Here is a 27,355-nt window from a genome sequence, read left to right as displayed (position 1 = left end):
CCCCCTAAAAGACAAGAGTAGAAAGTCTAAAAATTGTCATTTTGATTTGGAACCCTGTGGTTACTCAAGGCACTGGAGTCAGTACAGAGATCAGCCCCTGCCTTCTGAATTAGCGACATTCAAGGGTTGTGATGGAAGAAACACAAAGACAAAAGATACTGTTCAGAAAACAACAACTATTTATTTATCATCAGTAAAGGGACCTTGCAACAATAACAAACTGTTCTGCAGCCTAAAAAAGGGTCTTTTTATACATTTGTAGGAATGTCAGAAGGCTGTTGATTTTCTCAAATGTTCTGACTGGGTTTGGGACAATGGGTGGAGCAACTTCTACCTTCTGCAGTCCTCATTGGTGAATTAGAGTTGCCTGTAGCTTTTTAACAAATGTTTGTCTTGAGATCAAGTATAATCCATGTTGGAATTACTGCCCTGTGAATTCCAAGCTCAGGGCAAAAGTAGGGTAAAGGTAGATACAAAATAGAAGCAAGGAAATAAAATCTGAAGGACCTGCAAATGGAGGGGGGGTTTGGTCTTTTCTTTAAAGAAGAAGTACCTGAAAATTTACTTCTATGCATTGGAAAATAAATTGTTTGGTTCAGTAATCGTCCAGAAGGAAAGAAACTGTGTTTGAGATTTTCAGACTATCAAACAAGAGGAAAAGCAGCAGCTCAAAACATATCTTGCCTGGTTTATGAAAAAGGAAATAACACCACTAGATGATGGAAGAAAAAATCTTTATAAGACATGGGAATAAGGATACAACATATCTACAACTGTGAGTCTGAATTGAAAAGAAAATTTGTCAAAAGATCACTATGCTCCAACTTGCAAACCTCTGCATGTTATGGTGTGATAATAGTTCAGATGGGATGGTGAGCCCTACCTAAACTGAATGTATTTTTAATTGAAAAACCTTTTCAAAACAACAGATTGAAGAATAAAGAAAGAAAGATATTTTAGGTGGCTGTGGGGATAGGAGATGGGGTTGTGAGAGTTTTTTGAGGGAAATCCAGGCACAGGTGAAGAAAAACGTGGCATGAAAATTGGAATATCTGAGGAACCAGAGAAGAACATGAAGGAGAAGAACGGCACCAGAAGGAGCATGGCAGTGATGAAGGAGGTTCTCCGATCCAGAAATCTCCTGCTTGTTGTTCTCATTCCACTTCTGCTGCTTCCTCTGCCACTCATATACCCCAGCAGTGTAAGTACATTTTCATTTTCTTTTTAACAAAGCCTCTGAGTGCATCAGGCAGTCCTGCTGATTAAGTTTGCGGAGTGCAGAAGGAAAGACAAAGATGTCAAGAAGCACAGATCTTAGAAAAATCAAAGACTCATCTTTGAAGGACTGTGAGGGTCACTGAGAAACCATCACTAAGAGCTAGAGCTGCCTTGAGTTGTGTCACAAGCAGAGCCAGGTGAAGCTAGAAAAGCACTGCTTTGAAGCAGAAATGCTGGATCTCTTTCTAACTCATAAAATAACAATGTTTTTCAGTTGCCCTGTTCTTCTCAGTCCTTCTAAGCCTTCTGATGTTTACATTCTTGTAACGAACTTTCTCACACAGTTTTATGTAAATAATTATTGGTTTACATTCTTTTCTGGAGGAGGAGAAATTTGATGGACTCTTGGTTTGTCCAGTGTCATTGGAGAGGTGACACTGCCATCCTCCAATCCACTGTCACTTTTGAAAATCTATAAATGTTGGAGTCAGAAATTAAACTTCCCTTCTTTTTACCTTGGAAGTTCCATTGTCCATATTGTTTTATTTTGTGTCCCATAGCAACATTTTCTGTCTTAGAGAGGTGGTGATGTTTAATTTATCAAAATCTGCAATGTATTAAAAATCTGCAGCTTGTCCTTCCCCATAGACCTAGACATAAATCTGTCCAAAAAGTGCAGCAATATCCAATTCCACCCTCTACCCTGCTAAAGATTCATTCTTCCTTAAAGTATCAGGGGATTTATGAATGCTGGTACTTTACCCAATAGAAATGCAAAGGATTGGAAATTGCATAGCTGATTTCAAAAACAAAACAGTAACATTTCATTTGGAAAATAAACCAGAATTCATAACAAGGAAACATTCCTGCACCACTGAACTGTGCGTGTTGCACTTTGAGTTTTCCTGCTTTGAACTTCCACGTGTCTTGGCTGTTCTCTTAGAGTGCTTTTTCATCTCTTTTATCTCGAGAGAGGGGATGAATAACAGACAATTGTGCTCTTCAGGGAACAGAAAGGCTCACCCTGTCACACAGGCTTGTTCTGCAGAGGGGTTTAATCTCCCCTGATGCCACTGGAAGGGTGACATGGGAAGAGATGCTCCCTGGCATGCTCAGCCAGGGGATTGTAAAGCACCTTGTGGCTGCTGCAGCAGGAGTTCACTGACAGCATTGCTGCAGGAATTGCTGTTGGACAGTACAAGCCGGTCTGCACTGTTACTCTGCACCTCGTGGTGCTGCTTTGCTGCAAAGTGATGTGATAATCCGTCCAGGGGAGATTTACATCCACTTTGTAGATATGTGAGTGACCACAGAGGGTAAAGCACAGCTGGCAACCTTACCAAGAGCTGGACAAATATTTATAGTGCTATTAAGAAAACATCTACACCGTTTAAACTCAGCCAACAGTACACTATCCAAGTGCTTTTGTGCAGATTTTATTTTGTTACAACCCACTGACTATGATTATTTTTTAAATATGAAGATTTAATTTGATACCTGCCCGGATGCTTGTGTTTTTGCAATTATATTAGGGCTTTTGTCTTTTTTTATGGAGATTGAAACTACCAGGTCATTTATAGTTGCATTTCAGCAGGGAATCAGCTTGCAGTTTCTTGGATGATACCAGCACCTCTCTGGAAATGTTAAAGGAGCATTACATGTGTAGTGGCATGTACAGAGAGATCAGAGAGAGCACAAGGAGTAGGAATTGTTGGTAGATGCTGCTAATGGGAATAGACTCCACAGCTTCTTTCATATTAATTTGTGAAAAGAAATGGTTGGGTGAAGAATACATTTGAGAAAATTTGCTCAAATTCTTTTTCCCCTTCTGGAGTTATGACTGAACTTGTCCCACATGTTTGGACATATATGAATGCCTTTAAGGTAAAAAAAAGTGTGTGCTTTACAAACTGAGGGTCTTTTTCGTTCTGTCCTTATTTCCTTCATTGTTTACAATGATATGTGAGCATTTTTTCTTCTTTTTTGTAAACTTTATCCACTTTTTTTTTTCTTTTTTTTTTGGCCATGAAGCCACCAGAGATACCACAAGGCATGCCACATGATTTCAGTCAGTTGGGGACAGGCTTTCTGTAACCAATGTTGTTGTGGCCACCCTGCATCCAGTCAAGGACATTTGGATGACTCCTGAAAGTCACCTGCTGGCAGAGCTGTGAGAATGTATTCTCAGGGGATGGTGGCACCTTGATGTGCCAAATCAGCAGAATGGACCCTAAAGCACAGAACACGCTCTGGAGAGCCACAGTTGACTCATTTTCTTTCACCTTTGGTTTTATTCACGCAAGCTGAAGGATGGAATTTCAGCATGATCCCATAAAATCAAAGATGTTATCCCAGAGGCTGGACTACCTCTTTGCAGAGCTTAACCATATGTCTGCATGAAAGATATAAAATGGGCAAATAAGTGGGCAAATTTCCAACATATAGAATTTATTCTTCCTCTTAATCATTCTGAGATCCTTGAATATTTTAGTTACAGAAGTTTTATGCATGACCCTTAGTGTGGAGTTTTTAGCCATGGATTCCTTTCAACTCTTTTAACCCAAGGGGCTGACTGAAGAGATAATTAGATGATAGTCCCTCCAACCATCACGTTTCCCTTTTCCTGCTTCAAGCTCTGAGGTGGGTTTAACAGAATTTTTCAGCTGTGAAACAACAAGTGAAGAGGGTGAAACAGTTAAAATTACACTGCCACTGCTTCAGTGCAATACTTAGTAGCTCTGGTAACCATTAATTAAATATATAAACTCAGTTTAATTAAATAGAAAAGATTAATATGGTTTCTCTTGGAAACCAGCAGAGAAAATAAATAAAGTTGCCAGACAAGCCGATTAAGTTTTTAGTGGAGATTAGCAAGCTTGGCTTTCCCAGTACTTGGTTACAGTTTTGTACCATTTAAAAATGTAATTTATTTGGGTTTTTTCTTTTGGAAAATGGGTACAGCCTTGTGTATAGGAAACACAAAGACTTAGTGCCCATCCCAGTAAGGTTTTGGTAGAGATGCAAATTCCCTCTGTCCTGTCCCATTTTCACTACCAGCCCACTTTTTTTGCCACACACAGAGGAGTAATAGAAAATGACAAAATTGCTCAAAGAAATTAGAGAGAAGTATATTTTTGTAGTGAGAAAATGGTTTGGATACCCCTTGGATCTTACATCTGGACTGCTCTAAAACTAAAAAATCATTGATTCTTCTTTAATTAGAAGTTATTTTTCTCCTCAGGCAACTGCTGAATCTGATGCAGAAACCATGAAAACATTAACAGAAGCTAATGAGTTAAAAATTAAAAATGTGTTGGAGTCACAAGGTCACAAAAAAGGCCCCATGCTCTGCTCTCTGTGGAATATTAACCTTGAGGTATAATTTAGTTAAACGTGACTGAGCAGCAAGTTGGCTAATTCAGAGCTAAGTTTCACCCTACAACTGAAGACATTTTCCCCAATATCCAATATAAACCCACCCTAGCTTTGTTGAATTATAATTGTTTAATGTTACACTTTTCTGAAGCAGGAGTCAGAGCAAGAACTGGCAGCTAATTTAAATCCAAGCTTCTGAGTAACTTTGGCTACAATTCTTGCACAAGTAAAGGAAATTGTACATATCAATCTATCTTAACTTCCTCTCTGGGCTGTGTTGTGCCTGTTGTTACTGTAAGCTGTACTTCAAAAAAAAAGATGAACATCTGATTGTGACTCTTTTTTGGAGGTAATGAAAAAATGACATCTATAAAGATGAACTTAAATACAAGCTATTGATTAATTCCATTGAACCCACATCCCTGTATAATTTCACTAGGCTTTACCACCTTGTTCACCAAACTGATTGAAAACAGTGAAATGTAAAACATCCTCTTTGATTTGCACAAGATCTGTGAGAATTGCTTGCGAGGCCTCTTGAAAAGTGCTTTATTTAGAAGTCATCCAGCCAGGATGGATGTATAATATGTAAAATTATATTTCAAGAGACTCAAATAGCATATGTGAACAGTGAATTTTCTAAACAATAGCCATTTGTGAGCTGTGACTCCATACGGCTTGATAGGTTCACATGGAGCATCTGGTGCAAAATGAGGAACAGATAAATTTATAGGTGGAATAAATCAGTGCAGACCTATTAACTGCCATAGAACAGCAGGTTAAGGCAAGTACAGGACTTGGCTTCAAATTTGAGAAAGAGAAAGAAAAGGAAAAACCTTTTCTTGAGGATAGTTTCTGTAGTTATTACCAGCAGACATCCCCAGGTCTCCAAATACAGAAACTACTGCTAAGTATAAGAAACTGAGCTTAAGGAGAGCTCCAATGAGAGCCATAAATAAAGACGTTTCTAAATAAATGGACCAGAAGACTTCCATTCACTAGCTGTGTTTTCCTGTAAGAATATTCAGCAGATAGCACTTTTCTCTGTCATACCCCAGCTCCCCATGACTGCTCACCATGATGCTCTCATGCCTTTTTCAACCAGAACCTTGGACAGCAACAAATTTGTTTGATTAACTCCATTGCCTCCAACCCCTCAGTCCTGTGGTCTTCTTCCAAAGGTCTGTAGGAATTATCTGAGCAAATAAAATCAGCTGAAAAAAGTGTTTGCACATTGCTTAAAAAAAACCCCAACAAACTAAAAAAACAACGAAAAACCCCCAAGCCTAAGTTTCCAGAGTATTTCCCAAAATAACTAGAAGGCAGTTTTATGGCAAATATGAATGCTCTCATCTGGTCCTGTGTCGCAGACATCCTTTATGGAAAATCTTTTCTTTAGGATTTTTCCTCCTGAGAAGCTGAGAGGCCTCAGGAACAAAATGTAAACAATGATTATCTGCTGCTGTGGAATGCAACAGGTGCATCTGTGATTGGCCCATGTTGGTTGTTTCTAATTAATGGCCAATCACAGTCAGCTGGCTCAGAGAGCCCAAGCCACAAGCCTTTGTTATCATTCTTCTTTCCTATTCTATTCTTAGCTAGCCTTCTGATGAAATCCTTTCTTCTATTCTTTTAGTATAGTTTTAATGTAATATATATCATAAAATAATAAACCAAGCCTTCTGAAACATGGAGTCAGATCCTTATCTCTTCCCTCATCCAAGAACCCCTGTGAACACCGTCACAGTCCTGAAAACTACCAGTTCCTGTCTTTGTCCAGGACTGGAGAGACAAATATGCTGAGATAACAGGTCAACAGGTCTAATTTGAGGAGTCGTGATTAAGTGCCTGGTAAATATTGGATTATGGAAAACAAACAAATTTGCGAATGCACTTTATGCCATTGTTTTGCTGATAAATGGGCTTATCCCAATGCTTTGCTTTGGATTATATGTGAAAACTTTCATTCACCTCATCTTCTGACTCTCTCCTTTCAGAAGGTAGCCAAGATTTCACACCCAAACAGCTGCACCTTTGGAGGTCCCAATGCACTCCTTTTTGGTTTTTTTTTTAAACCAGGGCACCCACAGTGTGAAGAATCCTAAGGGTGAGTTCCCAGTGCTCTCCACAGCATGGGGTGGGCAGTAACACTCATCCTCTGTGCTTGTCCCTGCAGGAAGCCTCGTGTGCCTACGTGCTCGTGGTGACAGCTGTGTACTGGGTCTCTGAAGCAGTGCCCCTTGGGGCAGCAGCCTTGGTTCCTGCCTTCCTGTATCCTCTCTTTGGGGTCATGAAGTCCAGTGAGGTCAGACCATTGTGTGTTTTTATCATGTTATGTTCTTGCTCTCAGCTGATTATGTGAACGAGGCTGATGTTAGTGCAGCAGCAAGACTTGGAGGCATGGGAGGCAGAAGTGTTCATCCTGTAAGGTGCAACTGGGTCCCACCAGCCCTTTCTTCATCTGATGATAGATGTAGGATATGAGACAGGCTACAAGAGCCAGGAGAGGTGTCCATCCTTTCAGCTCCTGCATCACCAACAATGACCAACACCTATTGCACCACAGGATCCCACCCCTGCCTGTCACAGACACATTTTTATGAAAAATCCTTTCCTTAGGATTTTTTCTCCTGACAAGCTGAGAGGCCTCAGGAACAAAATTTAAGCAATGGTTATCTGCTGCTGTGGAATGCAACAGGTGGATCTGTGATTGGTCTCATGTGGTTGTTTCTAATTAATGGCCAGTCACAGCCCAGCTGGCTCAGACTCTCTGTCCGAGACACAAGCCTTTGTTATTCATTCCTTTTCTATTCTTAGCTAGCCTTCTGATGAAATCCTTTCTTCTATTCTTTTAGTATAGTTTTAATATAATATATATAATAAAATAATAAATCAAGCCTTCTGAAACGTGGAGTCACATTCTCATCTCATCCCTCATCCTCAGACCCCTGTGAATGCCGTCACATCTGCCCTCCTCAAATCCATGTGAGCAGCAGCCAAAGGATTCACTGTCAAGTTTCCTTGCAATTTTATTTATTGTGGATGCCATATAAGGCAAGAGGCTATATATGCTAAAACAAGTTACCATTTATTGGAAAAGGCTGGATAATTTTGTTATCCAGATGAATGCCTAGCCTTTTTTCAAAGCTGTAACCTACTGCTTCACTGTAGCCAAAAGTTTTTAGGCAAAGAAGTAGCTGTACAGAAAAGTTTCTATGATCAGTCCTGAATTTGCTTACTTGAGGTTTTTTGAATGTTAATTTCTTTCATTATATGCCAAGAATTTATTTTATTTTCTCTGCAACTTTTTTTTCCCCCTGCCTTTTTCTATCTCTTTTTGGGGGAGTGAGGGGACAGCACATTTGATTTAAGGATGAGTAATACAGATAAGAATGCAGAGGAATATGCAGCAAACATAAAATTGTTGGATTTCTCTCACAGTCTAGCACTGGGAATACCCATAAATGGATAGAAAGAAGCATGAGCTGGGAGTTTAATGACTGCTTATTCCCCCAAGTTTTGTAATAAAATGAGATGCATTTTCATACCAACACAATTCAGTATTTTCACAATCTTTTTTTCCTAACATAAAGGTAAAGTAGTTGGGCATTTTCATTAAAAATTTGGCAGCACATTGGAGAAGGAAATTTAATGTCAGCCTGAGAGACATTCAACGCAATAGCAAATAAAGTGACAGTAAGACTACTGCAAAGAATGTATTATTTGTTTTAGGAGCTGAAATAAATCCCTGCGTGCAAAAGTAAACAACTCTGGAGCATTATTTCCAATCTGCTGTTCTGGATTGACTCTTGCCTAGAAAATTACTACTATTTAAGCTACAAATTACTCACAGGGGCTTAAGAGCATGAACCATATATGTATGCTGGTATTAATGAGACTGTTAGCATTCACTTATTTCTCCAAAATGGCTGTGAAAGGAATAAAGGAGAAAAAAACCCAGATTCTTCATGCTGCTGGATTGATGGATTTCCTTCCTTCACCTCATTATTTTTCAAAAAGGTAGCAGGAAAATAAAGAAAGTTAATGAGAAAGAAACCAGTGGAAGAAAGTCAAAAAGGTGATATTTAAAAGTTCTGGCACACAATTATGATGGCCAAGTCTATTTAGTCACCATAGGGATTTATTGAATAAGTGTCATTTAATACATAACTTGTAGCAAATTTCATAAAATAACATTTTTGTCATTCTTGCATTTTATGGAGGAGCATCAGTATAACTGAGGACAATGGAAAAAAATTATTGCTTCCTCTGATTTTAATTGTTTTTAGGTGCTGGCATCTACATTTCATTAGAGAACTAGTTTTACACTGAAGAAATTACATTTTTTGAAAAATATTCCAGCAACAGCTTAGGAAGGTTTTCATAAAAATGAAATGAAAAATTTTGCTAGACCCCAAGCATCTCTTTGTAACTCTTATTTTCTCCCATTTTGTTTGTTTTTACAGAATTATGTGTGTATGTTTCAGTAAGAATTTTATGGTTTGCTTAATTTGTCATTTTTGCAGTTGCTTCACAGAATATCTTCTCATATTATAGTAAGACCTACATCCACAATTCCTGCTTTGGATATTTTAAATATTTTTGAATATTTTCCTGAGGCAGTGATGGGTTTTGCTCATTGTCTTTAAATAAAATTTCTTAGTCTTGAAACTTTTCCCTCTTTTCCTGATAAAATGGAAATGGATTTCCAATGTGACAAGTTTTGACACAGGATTTGTGGATCACTGCAGAAATATACCAACCCTTTTTTATTGCATTCAAAGAGCAAGTCCCAAAGGACTTTTATTCTGATGCAGTAAGTTCTAGGGATGCCACATTTTTCCCAAAAGCTGAACAAGACAGAATAAAGATAGGCAAGATAAACAACACCTCCAGAAGGAAAAAAAGCAGAGGAAGCACATGAATAAGCTGCCTTCAGTGCACTTTTGTCTGTGCTTGTTCCCATCTGAGCCTAGCTGAGTATGACTGACTCACTGCAGGCACTGAACATCCTGCTTGCAAATATAACATTTCTCTTGATCTCTCCAAAACTCAGAGGTCTATAAACAACAGGGGACAGAGCCTTATTTGTAAACACAACAAGAAAAATATTAAAGAGAATATTTTGATTTATGAATTCTTCATTTTCTTCAGCTTCCCTGTCGTTCTTACTTGAGGGAGCAAAAATGCACTATGCTATATTTCTTCTCATTCAGGATGATTTCTATGTATTTACTGCTTTTTTAACTGTCTGCTTCCCCCCTGGCCCTTAATGCAGGTGGCTGCTGAATATTTCAAGAACACAACCCTGCTCCTCATGGGTGTGATTTGTGTGGCAGCTTCTGTAGAAAAGTGGAATCTCCACAAGCGAATCGCCCTGCGCATGGTGATGATGGCTGGAGCCAAGCCAGGCATGTGAGTGAACCCTTGCCTTTGGGGCAGGCTGAGGCTGGGAGCAGCAGCTTGAATCCACTCTGATCTTCCCATCCATGGCCAAAATCTACCTTGGTTTAAATCTACCTTGGTTTGGGGCATTTTTCATACTCATCTTTCCTTTCAGAGTTTGACAGCTTACACATTTTCACTCCTTTTTCTGCCGCCTCCGACTCCCCATGTTTCCCTGCCCCGCACTCCAGGTTGCTGCTCTGCTTTATGTGCTGCACCACGGTGCTCTCCATGTGGCTCTCCAACACCTCCAGCACAGCCATGGTGATGCCCATCGTGGAGGCAGTGCTCCAGGAGCTGGTGAATGCTGAGGAGGAGTGCGAGGCCATCACGGCTGCAGGCAGCACCGCTGCTGAGGAAAACAAGCCCATAGGTATTTGTCAGTATTGGCATTCACTCTCTGCTCATTTGTTTGTCAGTGACCTCACTTGTTGATACATTTTACTGAAATTCTATGCAGGTCAGATCTCTCTGGCTTATACTGCCAAAACCACTGATATGTACTCCTTGTGCTCTGATATTCCTTTTTGTATTCTGATATTCCTTTTTGTACTATGATATTCCTTTCAAAGGAAATTTTATAAGTGATGGTAAATTTGGAGTTGGGAAATTATTTATACTGAATCAGGGCATCTGCTGTAGCTGTGTGTCATAAACTCTTGGTCATAGCATTTCACAGGGTTGGAAGGAAACCTTTGGGAATAAAGCCAAGGAAATTTAGAAGAAGCTCAGAAGTTTTCTCTTGACAATCCCATAATAAAAAATTGATAAGAGCTGTAAGGTTCACTTTATTCATTCCTTCCCAGAAGAAGGCTTAGGAAGAAAAGAATCTCTCTTTTCTCTCACTTTACAGTTTCCAGGCTGAAAATTATTTCGTCCAACCTTGTCAATTAGACATAGGTATCACAGTCTTTTAATTGCCAGATGCACATGATAAGTACAATACAAAATAATAAAATGCCACAACAAGGGAGCACCTGAGAGTGTTTGGACAAAGCTTTTGTTTTTACAGCAGCCCCTCCAGGTGCAGCGGTGTGAGCCAGGGGCTGAGCTCAGTTGTTCCCCCAAGGGCTCTCTCTCTGTTCCTCTGTTGCAGGTCTCGGTGAAAAGCACGGCCAGCCTTCCCTGGAGCTTATCTTCATCAATGAGGAGTAAGAATGACCCCTGTACACCAGGACTGGACATTTGAGCCCTGCACAGGTTGCAATGAGATGAACCCAGGAGTAGAGCCAGGAAGGGCAAGCAGAATCTTTCAAGTGAATGTGTCTCATGTGACTGATAAGGAAGGCTTACATGATAAATGGGATTAATGCACTGCTCTGGATCTCACTAAAATCTGCAGCATTTATTTATTTTTTTACACTATGGATATTTTAGGGAGAAGGAAAATATTTCTAGGGGTTTAAAAGTTCTTTTGAAATCTGAGTTTGTGCTGTGTAAGAAAGGGCTGTCCACAGGTTTTTATTCTGTTCCCCTGAAGGAACAGTGATGAAGAGGATCCAAGTACAGCGCAGACTGCCCACAGGACATATCCAGAGGGACATCACTTACAGAGCATTCCTGGAGAAAATCTGAACTGCCTGCCTAAAGAGAGATGAGAGTGGAGGGCAGGGGTAATGTAGGAGGGAGAACCCACAAAAAACCACCCCTCCTCCCCTACAAAATTTGTAGAAGATCTCTTTAAATATAGACTAATTTCTTCACAGTTTTGAAACACCAGCAGTTTCTGTTTGGGGAAGAATCTAGTAAGAGGAAAGGGTAAATCAAGTACAGGAATAATTTCTTTGTCAAACGATCTAATTAAGCATCAGTTCAAGATATACAAGACAGTATACAAAGCTAATGTTCTAAAAATTTATTATAGGCCAATTCTGAGGAGCATCTTATGAAGTGTGAGAACAAAATTGCACAGTCCCTTTTTGAGCTCCTTCTGTATTTGCAACTGCTCAAAACAAAAGAGAAACAAGTTTCTTTTACTTTAAATTTTAATATGCTTCAAAACAAATATTATAATTCAAATAGTACAGGTTGATGGCTTTAAGTTAACTGACAAGATCTAAATAGTTTTCTCATTAGTCTAGAGACTATTTGGGTTCTCCAATATTCCCTCTTACCTCTTTTTATCCAGCCATACTTTCTATATAGAATCAAATCTTCAGATTGGCATTGTGCCATTAATCCCTTTAACCCCTATTGAAGAGTGTATGTGCGATATTTCAAACAGAACTATTATTAAAATGGGATTACTTGAAAAAGAGCTTTGAAATTGCCAGGAAAAGTAGCACATAATCTGGAAGTAAATTCAGTGGATTGTTTGCATGATCCACATGCCACACAGGGCAGGTTTTAGGAAAGGCTTTAATGTGGTACAGGTGGGGAGTCAGAAACAGCCTTGGAAAAGTTGGCAGAGGAAGAACTTGAACAGGCAGTAGTGATGCTGGATTGCCTGGTGATCCCCTCCACTCCACAGAGAATGGGGTCCTCTCCTAGAATGGGGTAAATACTACCAAGAAACAATTTTTTTGTTGCATGGAGGTGGAATTCCACTGTTACACAGCTAGAGATTGAGCCATGAAACACAATAATGTCTTACTTTTTGGCCAAGAGCCCACATAAGAGGTTCTAATAAGTGTTATTCAGCATTTCAGTAGGCACTAGTTCTCCCCTCCTCCCCATGATATGTCTCTCTTGCAGAAGCTGGATGAACAGGCATTTTTAAAGCACATTTTCCTTTCTTTGTTTTTAGTGCTTCTACTACTGACTTGAGCTCCTTGGTGCACTCAAAGGTATTGTGGTGGTGGTATCTTCTGTGCTACCCTGTCTTCTAGTGCAGGAACCAGCAGAGCAAAGTGCACACTGCTCTGAAAAAAAAACTGCTGGTGCCTTTATTTCAAATGTGTGGTGGTTGTGGGCAGAAATTAGGTATTGCAGAATGTCCTGCTTTGTATTTAACCTGTCAGCCTGGTAGCACAAATCAATTGGGGAACATTAGCTCCAAAGCAAAAAGAGAATTACAAAACAATAGAAGCCTGCTGTACTCCTTGCTGGAGATCCTGAGATCCAGTCAGAGAATCAACAATTCCATATGGTTTCCAGCAAATCCAGATATGATCTTTTGTTGTTCCAGTATTGCCGGATTCTGAAGCTGAGAACTCTTGAGGCTGCTGCAGCAGCCTGTACGCATCACAAAGTCACAGGCTCAAGGGACCTGCTAGAGTCTCAGACAGGCCAGAGGAAGACCTAATCTCATTATAATTTGACTTTAAAATCACTTAAAAATAAAAAAACCCCAAAAAACAGGGAGATTAATTTTTTTCTCCAATTTAAAATTAACAGTTGATTTTAGTGCATTGGATTTTCCTATAGTTTTGGAACCTTTTTTTTTTTTTCCTTTTTTACCCCAAAAGCCTGCCACCCAGTCACCTTTACAAAGCATCACAAATTCACAAGTGCCCCATGGAGCACAAGAAAGGCTAACCCAAAGGCATTTTCCACCTTGCAGGGTATGAATGGTGTGCACATGATAGCCAACCCTATTGGAACAATGAATTCTACCAGCAATGGGCAGCACCTGCCTCAGGTAAGGAAATGTTAGACCTGGGGGTGAGGCAAAAATCAGGTGTGAACATCACCTGCTCCCTACTGTTTCCTTGAAAGCAATCATTTTCCATCACCTCAGCACAGCCCCAGCTTGGCCCTTTGCCAGTTCTTGCTCCCATTTAGATGCACCCATCACAGGTTTCTTCACAAGACCCTTCCCCAATGGCTGGGACAATTCATTTAGCTTTACGTCCAGTGATGTGATCACAAGTTTCCTTTATTATTTGACTGTAATAGCCACTTTGTTTCTGCAAATCCTCCTTGGAAAATAGCCCAACTCAAAAATAACAACCCTGGCACAAAAAAACCCTACTCAGAATGAAAAAAGCAGACCATTAATCTGTTCAGCCACTTTGTTGGGTACTCTTAGTATCCACTTCCTTTTTGTCTTCCAAAATATCCAGCCTCAAAATCCTCCATTAAATCAATTCATTGCAGTATTTCTACTTCTCTTGAGTGGATCCAAGAAGAGATTGCTGTTTGGATGACAATTTTGTAATGCCTTAATGGCATAAGTTTGTGGGCATGAAAAAATAGGCTAAAATCAACACATGAATTTGCGTTCACAGTTCAAAAATAAATCAAAACAAAAATTAGTAAATGTAACAAGCTTTTCTGAACCACTTGATATCTTTTTCCTCATTCTACCTTTTTTCCCAGTATAAGGACTTGATCTACCAACATAGACATTTTCCTGTCACTGATATGAAAGCTTATTTGGAGCAAAATTTTCTGGCATCTTTTCCTTCCATATTCCCATAGCTCAGCCTTTTCCATTCCATTTTGAGATCCCCAGCACTCCATCCCTAATTAGAGGCCCTGAGCTAGTTTAAGTGTGAAAAGTTCACCAAGCCTTTGTGTGGTGGCTGCTCCTAAGCCTCAAGGATTATGGATTCCCATAATCTGCTGGAATCCCATCCCTGCAGCCCTCAAAGGATTTTGGTATCCCACTGATATTCCAGTCAGACCTGGAGCTGGCCCAAACCTTAGCCAGAAGCCTGATTACTGCTTGTCCTACATTTTTGTCACAGACCAGGCCATTTTAGGCCCTGGGACAAGTTTCCAGGACTGATCCCAGTTAATCCCTGTGAAGAAAAACCTGGCTTCTCTAAAACCTGTTGCTTCGCTGGGACCCGTATCATAGCAAATCAAAGGCGACTCTGACAAAGGGGAGGGAGAATGTTGCATCTGATTCCATGGATATCAGAAGGCTAATTAATGACTTTATTATACTATACTATATATATTTCATCTAAACTGAATCTGCCAAGCACTCAACTCTGCACACAATTGCTCACACTGCCCAGAATCTCGTGACTGTCACCCAACAGTCCCGACACACAAGGAAACAAAACATCCTCACTTTGGCTAAACAGTCTCCATGTTGCGTTCTACTTTGGCACAACACAGGCACAGCAAGTGCTAAGAATTGTGTTTTCATTCTCTGAGGTTCAGATAATGTGAATCTCAGAGATCCTTGGGAAAAATTGTGCCTTGCTTTTCTCTGTGAAATGTGGCGACACCGTATCACTCTGGCATTAGAGCAAGCTGGGCTGCTGTACTGATCACCTGCTCTGCCTGTGACTGTGTCCCCCCACAGGCTCAGATCCTGGTGCTGCCCCCTGAGCCCTCGGAGCTGAGCAGCAGGTACCAGAGCAGGCACGACCACATGGTGTGCAAATGCCTCTCGCTGAGCATCTCCTACGCAGCCACCATCGGCGGGCTGACCACCATCATCGGCACCTCCACCAGCCTCATCTTCCTCGAGCACTTCAACAAGTAAGTGGCATTGGGTTTGGTGAGAGTCATTGTCATCCTTGTGGGTCATTTCCTACCTCAAGGAACCCTAGGAAGAACACTCTCCCTGAAGGAAAATTTGCTTCTTCCTCTACTCTAATCTTATTACCAATGGTTAATGTTTGAAGGTTGCTACATACCCATGTCTTTCTCTCATACAAAAAACTACTCAGGGTGAGATCATCATCATCCTTGTGGGTCATTTCCTACCTCAAGAAACCCTAGAAAGAACACTGTCCCTGAAGGAAAATTTGCCTCTTCCTCTAATGTTATTACCAATGGTTAATGTTTGAAGGTTACTGCATACCTGTGTCTTTCCTTCGCGCAAAGTAAAAACTTCTCAGTGTGGTAACATTGAAGTTTCTCCAGGAACTTCTTTTGATTTGACAGAGTGGTTATCATGAAAGGCAGCAGGCACTCTAGAAAAGTAAACACTAAAGCTGTGAAGATAGTGCAAATACAAAGAAATACAAAAGAAGAGATATCATAAAAACAGCTGCTCAACATGTAGTGCAAAAAAACCCAAAAAACCAACTTAGATATGTGGCCTTATGCATTTGCTTCAGACAAGATGAGAAGCAGCTCTGTGATCACCTAAATATCTCCTTTATCATAGGCCCAGGGCTCCCAAAGACATGAATGTTTCAATGTCAGAAACAGGAATGTTTTTCTGTCAGGAGATGGTGGCACTTACCATGCAGAGAAACACATCCAAGCTCAAATCTGATTCTGACTATCTACTGCTACCACTAGTGCCTTGATATCTCTCATTTCTCTCTCTTAAATGGTGGTAGCACAGAAGACTGAGTTCAAAAGTCATTCTTAATCCAAAGATTTGGACTTTACAGAATTTTCCAAGATTTTGGTTTTATGAGAGTTGCATCAAATGCACACATCCAACATCTTTATCAGAGCACAGCAGAATGCAGTCAACATTTGTGTGGCCCATGAGAAAACATAGAAAGAGGTTCTGGGTGAAATCATTCTGAAGACTGCCAACCTAAAAGAAGCTTTAATATAAACCACAAGCCGGGATGGAGTTTCCTTTCAGGTATCTCCAAGTGTTTTTGAAGCTGACCAAACAATCCAGACCATCTGGTATTAAAAGTTTGGAGAGCTGCTCTATTTTTCTGTTGGTTTCACTCTGCACAGGTAATGCAGCTGTTTGCAAAAGCAAACTGATGGAACTTTTCTCTCACCCCATGACAGAAAAACATGCCCATAGATGTGTTTGCAGCTATGTCTGTTGGAGGTTCCTCTCCCTGTACTGTTCTAACTTCTCATGCATCCTCTTTTTTAATTTACAGCCAGTACCCAAAAGCTGAAGTGGTGAATTTTGGAACCTGGTTTCTGTTCAGTTTCCCCATCTCCCTCATCATGTTGGTGCTGACTTGGTTCTGGCTGCACTGGCTGTTCTTGGGCTGCAAGTGAGTGAAAGTTGTTCAAGATACACAGATTACAAAAGCAGGGCAAATGACAGAATTTAAGGCACAATTTCCTTCTTGTTGCCAGAAAAATGACCAGAGGAAATCTCACTTAACTGCCCTGCACAGACAGCAGTGCAGTGTTGCTACTTGAGATTGAAGTGCCCAGGTATTGCTGACAGAAATCCATATTAAGCATTCAACTGATTTGGGATTTTTTTCACTCTTATGACAATTTTGAGCCACGATTCCCTCATGGCTCAAATATATTGTTATAAGTCTTTTTGGAAAAGCACAGTTTAAAAGATTAATAGAAAAAACCTGCAAGTGAAAAAGTTACTTTTCAGATCTGCCTCCAGCTCAATGAAATTAACATAAAACCAATTAAAATTAAAGGTAAATAGAGTCCATATATATTTCTCTTTAAAGTGGAAGGTACTCACAGCCTAAGAGACAAATACATTTAATACTAGTCCCTAAGCCCCAAAATAAGAAAAAGTTTCAGTCTTCTAGGTCATTTGTACCACATATTGTCTTTACAAAGTTAATGAAAACTGCCAAATGTGTGCATTTAGAATGGATTTGTTAATCTGCATTGAAATGTGATGCAGACACATTTGCTCTGAATTAAATTTGCCTTAATTTGATTTAGTTCACTCTTAAAAGTAAACTGAATTGACATCACTATTTCACCCAGGACAATGAATAAATTGATAATGAGTTCTGCTTGCTGCTGACCTTGACTAGATTTGAAGAAGTAATTTAGAGGTGAATGGCTCCATGCCTCTCTTAGTCAGTCTCTGAGTCTTATAGCTCCAAATTAAAAGGCTAATATAAATTCCCTCTGCCACTTTTTTCTTTTAATCTTGAGGAGAAACAGGTCCTAACATGACCCTCAATTAATTTGGTTTTAAAACAAAAATTGAAATTCCACATTGCATCCAAGACTTCATGCTGATTAATGTTTTTCTAAATAATACCAGAGACTGAAGCATTATTGACTTCTTGAGAAGTAGTTGATTCCAAGGCTCCTTAATCTCTGACTTTATTCACTGCACTTCATTAAAGAATATATTATGTTGGGAGCTGGCCTTCAATTCTCTGCCTTCACATCCTCCTGAGCCTGGAAACACTTGGAACCTGTTGAAACAGCTGCCTAATGCTTTTGCATAAATGTTTAATGAATCCCCATAATGTTATTTTCCTAGGAAGCCCTGTGCTATCAATCTGTTATTGCCTGGCTTAGCTGGAACAGCATTCCAGACTTTAAGGCCCTAGACCAGGTCAAGGGTGAAAGAGAATGGACTCATCAAAGGATCATTGCCAGCAGAGAAGAGTTAAGGGTGGAAGTTACCACAGAACTCTCCTTTATAAACCATAGAGCTCTTCTCTTCCAGCCTGGAGGGCTCTTCCAGCCTCGTCTCTCCCTGCTGGTATATTTTACTAAAGTCTAACAGCAAGATTTGCAAGGAAATTTGAAATGCTTATAGATGAAGAGCAATGCTAAGTGAGCTAAAAAATTGTGTTCCATATTTCACATTACATGTGAAACGCAACCCCTGGGTAAGCCCTTCTCTTGACCAGACAGGGCCTGTCTGGATCTTGAGCAATGCAAAGGAATTTGAGAATCTGGCCTTAAGCAGATACATTGAGGGAGATTGCAGTCTATGGTTTGGCCAGGGCTACAGCTTGGTGCCTAATGAGGTACCCAATGAAATATTAAAATAGCAAGGACCATAAAAGCATCTATTATCACCTTAAAGAGCCATAAAAGTTGTGCTTCCATGGTACCTGAGTCACTGCTGCTGCCTCTTTTAGACTGGCTTAGATCCTGTTACACCTCTGTGTGACAGAGGGTACAGCTGGAGGGAAAAAGGAGGGATCTGTGGCTCAAAGCACAGCTAGGTAACACTTCTGGAAAGAAGAAAAGGAGAGGGTTAAAGTGAGCTTGAAAGCATCTTAATTTCAATTAAGAATGTCCATGCTTTCTTACAGAATGAAGGAAAACTGAATAAACTAAGGGATTCGCTTAACATCCACACAAGTGTATAGGAGGCTCAATATATCCAGCTAGGAAATGTGTTTTCATGTCCCTGGCAGAAGTACAGGCATTTTTCACCTGGGCAAAACACCAGGGTGACTCCCCTGGCCTCTGTGGTGCTTTTCTGGCTGTGCCTGATTTATAAACAAATGTTACTATGACAGTATAAGCAGAAGCAGACAGGTTGTGGCAGCTAATGGGATCCCAAGCACAGCTTTCCCTCATTATGAATCCTGAATACTCAAGGCAAATATGGTCTCAAAAGCCAGAGCAGACCCCAAATATGTTGGATAACCCAGGAAAGCATAGTTAGCCCATGAAAAATTTCTATTGATAGCTGACCTCTGTCACAACCTCTCCACATGATGATAGACTCTAGCTGTAGCTTTGGGAGGTTTCTGGCAGCTCCTTGAGGAAGCCTACGCAGAGGGAGCCCAGCCATGGCTCAAGATGGCTCAGTGATACCAATCAGCACTAGTCAGAGCACCCTGGGAACCTTCCAACTATGTCTAGAGTTGAATCTTAAAAGAACTTGAAATCAGATTAATCAAATAGCATGCACAGTAATTTCCTTTTGCATTGCCATGAGGCCTTGCCTCAGTCACATCTTCTCCCAACAGTCCCTGATACCAGAATTTTCAGTCTACCCCATTGCTGGAGATTTTTTTAATTACTTTTTCCCTCCCTCTTTATGCTCTTGCCTAATTTTATCATGCTATCTCAGTTTTAAAGAGACTTGTTCTGTGAGCAAGAAGAAGAAGACCAAACGGGAAGAAATGTCAGAGAGAAGAATTCAACAGGAATACAAGAAACTGGGAAATGTTAGGTAAATCAGACCTGCCTTCCTTGGGAATTTGTCTCTCATTGTCTCCTACTGCCCTCCATGTTGCCTTGGGCTCATGTAGCTTATTCTAAAATTCTCAGCTCTTTTTTCTCCCCTCCAGTATAGAAATAGAACTAAATGCAAAAATGAGCTAAAATCAAAGGCTTTGTTACAAGCATGCGTGCTAACATGCAACTCATTTATTTGTGAGGAAAAAGGGAAAAGAAAGGAAATATTTGAGTTTATTCCAGGGTTCAAAGGTCATCTGAGTCCAGGTTTGTCTTTGAACCCTAAAGGACCCCTTCTCCTAATTCATGCACACACTTATTTTAGTGGATATAAGTTCAAAAAAGGCTTTTTCCCATGCCATGGGTCGTCCAGCTTTCCCAGTTGCCTATAATATTTATGCACAATGGCAAGAAATGTCTCTTGAAAAGATTATTTGGCAACATTTTCTTTTCCAAAAGGGCTGATATGGCACAGAATTCCTTCTTCGCAAAATATTTTTGTGTTGTTTAACTGAAATATTGACAGATCAACTGCCTGAATATGATAAACTCTGAAACTAAACTGTTGTTCAGGCTGTGCCTAAATATGAAATCACTCTTAATTTAAATCTATGCTAAATTAAAAATCCTCAAGCCACCTCAGGTATCCTCAAGTCACCTTGTGTGCACCATCTGTGCTAATTTACATTGTCATTTGCTCTTAGGCTTTCTATCCTTCTAAAAAATGCAGGAGAATGTGTTTACAGTGGAATGCTAATACGAACTTCACCTTGTTAACACATTTAATCAGATAATAATGCAAATACACAACGAGCATTTAGAAATATTTTCCTTCAGGTCTTGCCCATGAATGATAGCATTGCAAATACAGATGGATATTTTTAGCCTGTTTCTTACAGGGTTTAGATGGTTCCCAGCTGGGACCCAAATCTAGAATTCTTTAATTCAAAATAATCTCCCTTGCTATTTTTAATATATTTTTTATCCTTTTTTAAAGCCAGTTTCTACTTTCTTACTTCTTCTGGAAGTTGCTCTTGAGTTTTCAGACAGACCTTGGAATTACTTCCTTGCTTCCTCTGGTTTTTATTTCTAGCTACCCCGAGATGGTGACTGGATTCTTCTTCATCCTGATGACCCTGCTCTGGTTCACTCGTGAGCCTGGCTTTGTGCCAGGATGGTCATCTTTTTTTGAGAAGTGAGTAAAATCCCCATAACTACTGCACAGGAATACAACTTTGCTTCTTATGACTTTCTACAATTTTTTCCCCCCTAAGACATCATCAGACACATTTCATGAAGCAATGAAAAATTGAGTCTTTATTCAAAAATTGGGATTTTTTTTCTTAAATTATATATTTTTCTATAGTGAAAAATTCCATTCTTTCTCTTTATTCAAAGTGAGTTAAGTAGAGAAAGTAAATTAAACCATTTCAAATGTAAAAGAATAGGAGGGTCAGATTTTGAGGTTAAAACATTTTAGTGCATTCATAAAGAAGTTTTCACTATAATATATTGCAACTATAATTGAAATTAAATTTTTGACAAAGAGTGTTTTATCAAGAAAATGTCCATTCAATTAAATATTGCTGAGAATGGTGACTAAATAAAATAATTTTTCTTTTATTTTAAATAATTTGAACCAAATTATATTAAAGCTTACTAAAACACACTTTGCACATCAAAGAATAAAGTTTTCTTTATATTGCTACTGTATAAAATTACTTTAATTTTTCATTCCAATTTTGACAGGAAAACCATTTCTAATACTGTGATTTTCTGATGATCACTGGAGTTTGGTGCTCCTCAGAATACTTTTACAGAAAGCCTTTTAAACATTTAATTTAAAATCAATCTACAGTTCATTTCTAAAGGATCACCTGGGTTTGGCTTTTCCCCAGAATATGTTTACTGTTTCTTACACTACAGTAAACACAGTATTTTTTTGTACCTCCAAGTTAATAGATTTGTAAACCAAAAGGGATTATTTGTTTTTCAACCAGAATATTGAAAATTGTTGAGCTGTGATTGAAGTTGCATACCAGATTCAGTTTAATAAATGGAAAAAATCCAATTTGTACCCTTGATATGCAGGCATATTTTTCTAGTAGGCTGTTAGTGTGACATCAGATGTGGGAATACAACTGCACCTGCAGAAATGTGCTTGGAGCTATGTACCTGGTTTGGAAATGTCTCTGTTAATGTTTGGAAATGGGTTTTTTTATTAATAAGTTGCTATTTTTTCCTTAGGAAAGGTTACCGGACTGATGCTACTGTCTCTGTATTTCTTGGGTTTCTCCTTTTCCTGATTCCAGCAAAAAAGCCATGTTTTGGAAAAAGGAAAAAAGGTGAGGAGAATACAATAAGAAAGAGAATGGGTGCATTTTTCAATGTCTAATGATTTTTTGTTATTTTTTGTCTGTAAAAAGTTCCAAGAAGATACTTTTATGCTGGTAAGTCAAGGATACCAGCCCTACCTACATTAGACCCCCTTTTCCTTTGCTGTAATTCAAATTGTCTCCTCCAGAAGATGACAAACTTCAATCTGAGACTGACATCTCTTCTGTGCTAGCAGTTATTAGACTTCAGGACTGAGCTTTGGGAAAGGTTTAGATGGAGTTCTCTATTTTCGAATGCAAAATCAGCTCAAGATAAACCCCAGCAAAAAAATTACTCATCACTTACACAGTGGAAATCACTGTAATGTCTTAAGATAAGCATAAAACAGGTCATAGAGTGCCAGACAACATTTCAATTTTGTGCAATTCTTCTCTCACAGTCTTCTTGATAATGAGATTATTTCACATTTCTGTTTGGGTAGCACTCAGTGGTTTGATCAGTTTGCTGCACCAGTCTTTCAGCAGGGCTGTAGGAAAGCAGAATTGCCTGCACAGTCTAATGTAAAGATTATAAATGTATAGAAACACATATTTTTATGCTGTCATATATTGTACAGGTTTTAGGAAAATATGACACTCTATAACTCCTCCTTTAAGAAAATACTCAAGCACTGAAAAAACCCCAATATCCTCAGATAAAATCTAGGGGCCTAAATGCACTTTATCAAGCATCATGGCCTACTTCATAGCCCTTCTTTGATAATATAATCCCATTGTAACATCATCTCTGTGGTCTACAGATATATGCACATGCATATCACAACACAGCACACAGTCCCTCAAAAAGCTGTATCATGAGGACACAGGGATTTACAACTGTTTACATTAACAGAGCAGCCAAGAGAAAGTCAAAATGTTTGGAATTGATATGCTGCATTTTGTGAGGCCAGATTATCCAGAGAAACAGGCTTGCACTGCCTGTTTGCCTCTCTCTCAGGAGGTCCCATGCATCTTCAGTCATTCTATTCTTGTGAAAAACGTGAAGGTCTTTGCTAAAAGGGCAGTATAATACTGGTCACACACTTTATTTGATATAGGAGATGGTGAAAAGTCAGCAGAAATTAACCCACTGGAGCCAATCATTACCTGGAAGGACTTTCAGAAGACCATGCCCTGGGAGATTGTAGTGTTGGTTGGTGGAGGTTATGCATTAGCAGCTGGATGCAAGGTAATGGTGTAGATTTTTTTAAATCCTCCTTCCTAAACATATTATCAACTTGCTCTTTTATTCCTTTGCATGCTTCCCAATTTGGATTTATAATGTGGATACTTTAAAGTTTGTACATAATGCAGTAGGCAGCACTCCCTGCGCTCAATATATGTCTTTCACTGCAGTGAAATCTAGTTTACTGAGCAAAAGGAAATGCAGAAAGCATTGACCTGAACTTTGTTTATTTGCTGGTGGGATTCTCTGATGTAAACTGCCACAGAAAGAAGAATCTGTTTGACAAACATACCAAATATTTAGTAATTCTTGCGCTTCTGTCCTTTCCCCAGACCTCTGGCCTCTCTACATGGATTGGACGTCAGATGCTCTCCCTAAGCAGCCTTCCCTCCTGGGCTGTAACTCTGCTGGCTTGCATTTTGGTGTCCATGGTAACAGAATTTGTTAGTAATCCAGCAACCATAACCATCTTTCTGCCTATTTTATGCAGCATGGTGAGTCAAAACAGTGACATTTTTGGTCTGTTGTTTCCTTACAGGCTTGTGGGAATTTTCAGGATGTCAGGGTCTTGGCACTCTGTCCACATGCAACCCAGCCTCAGTTCCCAAGCTATTGTTCTGTAGTCTTGAAACTAGGAAAAAAACATAACTGAGCAGCCAAAAGAATGTTTTAGAATCATGGAATTTATAATACTTCTCAGAAAAAGTGCACTAAGGAATTCATATGCCAGGTATAAGAAAAGGTGATTATGGAATTAACAAGTTAGGTGAATTTCACATGAAACTCGAGATGCTTTTGTTAATATTATTTTAAATGTGTTGTTCATTACTTAGAAGTCACCTGCTCCCTAGTTGTGAGAAAAGAATGGAGTGCTGAATTTTATTTCAGATTTAGAAGTGTTCAAGGGGTTGATCTGGTAAAGCATACTGTCTTCTACCGTGGAAAGCAGAGATGTTTGTAAGGGCAGAAAAAAATCAGGATGCTATTGACAAAGGTAGAAGAAAGAGAGAGTAAATTAATTTTATATTGGAATAGCAGTTACAGAAAATTTCCTTTTCTTTTTAATATAATGTGAAACTTTTCTGTCTAAGAATGGAGGTCATTAATCATCTTTCCCTATTATAACTATTTTATGGGATTGTCCCAAAGCATATTATGTGAACAGTTCTGAGTTAATATTAAGTAGGGTCAAATCACAATATGTAATTGTGTTTCTGTGGCTTAGGAGTTCAAATTTGCTTCTGCTCCTTGCCGAAAGAGATTCTCCTGAAAAATATTTAGAGCAGTAATCTACTTGCAGTGTGAACCGCCATCTTAAGGCAGACTCTCTTTTCAGATTGCAAAAGTAACCTGGAGACACTTCCCTCCCTCAAATGATTGTAGCCTTGTTTATCCTTCCCTTTCCCTCTCATATAAAACTGGGCCAAAGCAAAGCAAATTAAAATGGAAAATTTTACCACCACTGAAAACTTCATTCTTTGGCCCACTGTAAAATATATTCCATCATCTCTGCCTTCTCACCATGCAAATTTGGATCATGAGCAGCTGGTTCTCCTAACCAGTATTCAGGAGGACATCACATAATGGTCTCAGCATATTCAGCAACTAGAAGAAACAAGTTCTTTGTGTTAACCTGTTGTGACTTCTTGTGGATGAAGACTGAAGCTGTAGTCAGTGTTAAACAAAATGACACAGAGAACAAGTGGGAGAAAGAGCAAAAGTGTCCTAATAGTAGCAAACTCCACCCTCCCTCAGCGTGATATGTCTCAAGAGAGATTCCTGGAGCATGACCAGCTCAAAATTATGGCATTGCTCTACAAAACCCAATCAACCAAAAAATACTTTCACGCTTAAGTTTAGAAATTAGGCAGATGTGATTCACAGCAGAGAGGGTCCTTTCATAGCCATTATCAGCTGTGACTTTTATTGATAAGGTGAAACACTTCTCTCCCTCTGTTCTTCCAGTCAGAAACCCTGCTTATCAACCCTTTATACACCCTGATTCCTGTCACCATGTGCATCTCATTTGCGGTGATGCTGCCCGTGGGTAACCCTCCAAATGCCATTGTCTTCAGCTACGGGTACTGCCAGATCAAAGATATGGTGAGTCTTGGCACTGGCTGTATCCTCCCACATCAAGCAGATAGTAATAATAATAATAACAATAATAATAGTAGTAGTAGTAGTAGTAGTAGTAGTAGTAGTAGTAGTAGTAGTAGTAGTAGTAGTAAAAAACCAAGACCAACAATAATAATAAAAATAATATTGCTGCTAATATTAAGTAGTGATATCTGAACTGCTCTTACACAATAGAGCTGTCAGGTTAAGAACACAGATCTGTAGGATGCACAGATTTCTTATTTGTATTTTTTTTTATGAATGTAATGGTCTAAAGAGCTTTAGGAGTATGGAATCTTTTTTTGCACTGGCCTACTAAGACAAGCACAAAAGAGCATAAGAAATTAGATTTATCACATAGCTCCACAGCAAGTCGTGTATCACTCTATTATGTGTGGTTTAACTCCCCATTCTGATTATCTGATTGAGAAGTCCAAGTGACAAACTCAGCAGTTCACAATGAACTGCATCAGTATCTAACCTGAATATTCATTCCTGAATACTCCAACATATACCCTGACACATATGCTCTCATTTATGCTTTTTCTTTTTGCTCTAGAAATCACTACACATAAATTATCACACTATATATGAGTCAGTATAAATTGTACAAACTGCTTTTTTTTTTTTTTTCCCTATGTTAAAATAAACCATTTTTTTCATTCAGTTGCTCTGTTTTTCTTTTTGCTTTTGCAGGTGAAAGCTGGCCTGGGTGTAAATCTGATTGGCTTGGCTGTTGTCATGGTGGCCATCAACACGTGGGGAATTAGGCTCTTCCAGCTGAACACCTTTCCAGAATGGGCAGCAGTCAGCAACATCACAAGCCAAACGTAATCTCCAATGAAAAAAAGAGCAAAAGTGCAAGACCAAAGCAAGGTGGGACAAAATATTGAACCTACATTTCACATATGAAAGAAAGAAGGAAGCTTGAAGCAGGATCCGTTGTAAAACTATGAAGAAAATCCACTGGGAGGTCTTTTGCAACAGCTTTTCAGTTCTGAAAATCAGTGTGAGTTAAAAGGAGAGATTAGCTTTGCTCTATTGTTGCTTTCTCTGGGATACCATAAGTCAGAAAAAATCCACTCCTCCAAGTTATTTCCCTATAGCTTTTTCATGCCTTAGAGCAGTTACATAGGACTTGTCTGCAGGACTCCAGTGGCAGAAGACAAGTACACAGACACTGCTGTACTCAGCAGCAGCACATTCAGTCCTACTATTGACTCCCACACTGAATGTAGGCTGAGCCTTATTCCCAAATCCAGAGGAGTTTTATAAGCCTACTTCTTTTGAAGGCAAATTATTCTTGTTTTTTTGCAATGACTTATCACTCTTTTGCAAAAACCATTTTTCCACCTAATTCATATGACCTGGACAGAAATCCAGCTACCAACTACCAGCTACAGCGCTTCAAAGGGATAACAGAAACCTCCAGAGAGGAAGGAGAATATGGGGTTTTTTTCCCACACAGCACTAGTATAAATTTCTAATATTGCAGTACTTGCATGAGGTCTCAGCTTTGGAAGGAAGAGTTTCAGGAACAGAAAGTTTTGCTCAAGACCTTCTTCATCATTACTGCAGTGGGAGCTCTTTCAGCAGGGGAAGCTGTGACCAGCAAAACCATATCAGGCCAACAGCCCCTATCACTCTCCTGTCTCTTTAGCTGCTGTTTAATTATGCACTTATGATTCCCCTGACTGAGCAAGTCCCACTCCTGATGGCACTCAGTGCTGCTCCATGAGTAAGAAGGGAGAGGGCTGAAGTGGAGTGGTGCTGGTGTATCTCCCCTTCCTGTGCATTCACTTGAATCTCACACACCCTGCTCTCGAGCAGCCCAGAGAGCAGGAACTTCAAATGTAGGAAACTGTGGCATGAAGGAAATAACCACCAAGCCAAAAGGCCAATCTCTTTATCTCTTATCAATAAAGTGAATGCCCTGCTTTCCTCA

At 39.4% G+C, this 27,355-nt stretch overlaps 1 protein-coding gene across 1 annotated transcript; it reads left to right on the top strand.

The window, feature by feature from the left end:
- The first annotated feature begins 398 nt into the window (after positions 1-398).
- On the top strand, positions 399-27,355 carry SLC13A4 (solute carrier family 13 member 4). Its single transcript, XM_063154087.1, has 16 exons — positions 399-1,201; positions 6,770-6,898; positions 9,872-10,008; positions 10,230-10,411; positions 11,135-11,189; positions 12,785-12,824; positions 13,541-13,618; positions 15,239-15,417; positions 16,743-16,862; positions 19,625-19,726; positions 20,825-20,926; positions 21,979-22,076; positions 23,165-23,295; positions 23,625-23,786; positions 25,258-25,395; positions 26,107-27,355. Exons 1-16 carry the CDS (start codon positions 1,037-1,039, stop codon positions 26,242-26,244), a joined length of 1,956 nt encoding a protein of 651 aa, XP_063010157.1. The 5' UTR covers positions 399-1,036; the 3' UTR covers positions 26,245-27,355.

This window comes from Melospiza melodia, chromosome 4 (assembly GCF_035770615.1).
Source record: "Melospiza melodia melodia isolate bMelMel2 chromosome 4, bMelMel2.pri, whole genome shotgun sequence".
In the NCBI taxonomy this organism is placed as follows: Eukaryota; Metazoa; Chordata; class Aves; order Passeriformes; family Passerellidae; genus Melospiza; species Melospiza melodia.
The sequence above is the reverse complement of the archived record's forward strand: the minus strand, read 5'-3'. Positions and strand labels throughout refer to the sequence as shown.

Excerpts from the sequence above, each read along its gene's own strand:
- SLC13A4 (XM_063154087.1), top strand. The coding sequence starts at position 1,037 with ATGAAAATTGGAATATCTGAGGAACCAGAGAAGAACATGAAGGAGAAG. Across the intron at positions 12,825-13,540 it reads GCTCCTTGGTGCACTCAAAG|GGTATGAATGGTGTGCACAT; the intron begins GTATTGTGGTGG and ends TCCACCTTGCAG. Across the intron at positions 25,396-26,106 it reads ACTGCCAGATCAAAGATATG|GTGAAAGCTGGCCTGGGTGT; the intron begins GTGAGTCTTGGC and ends TTGCTTTTGCAG.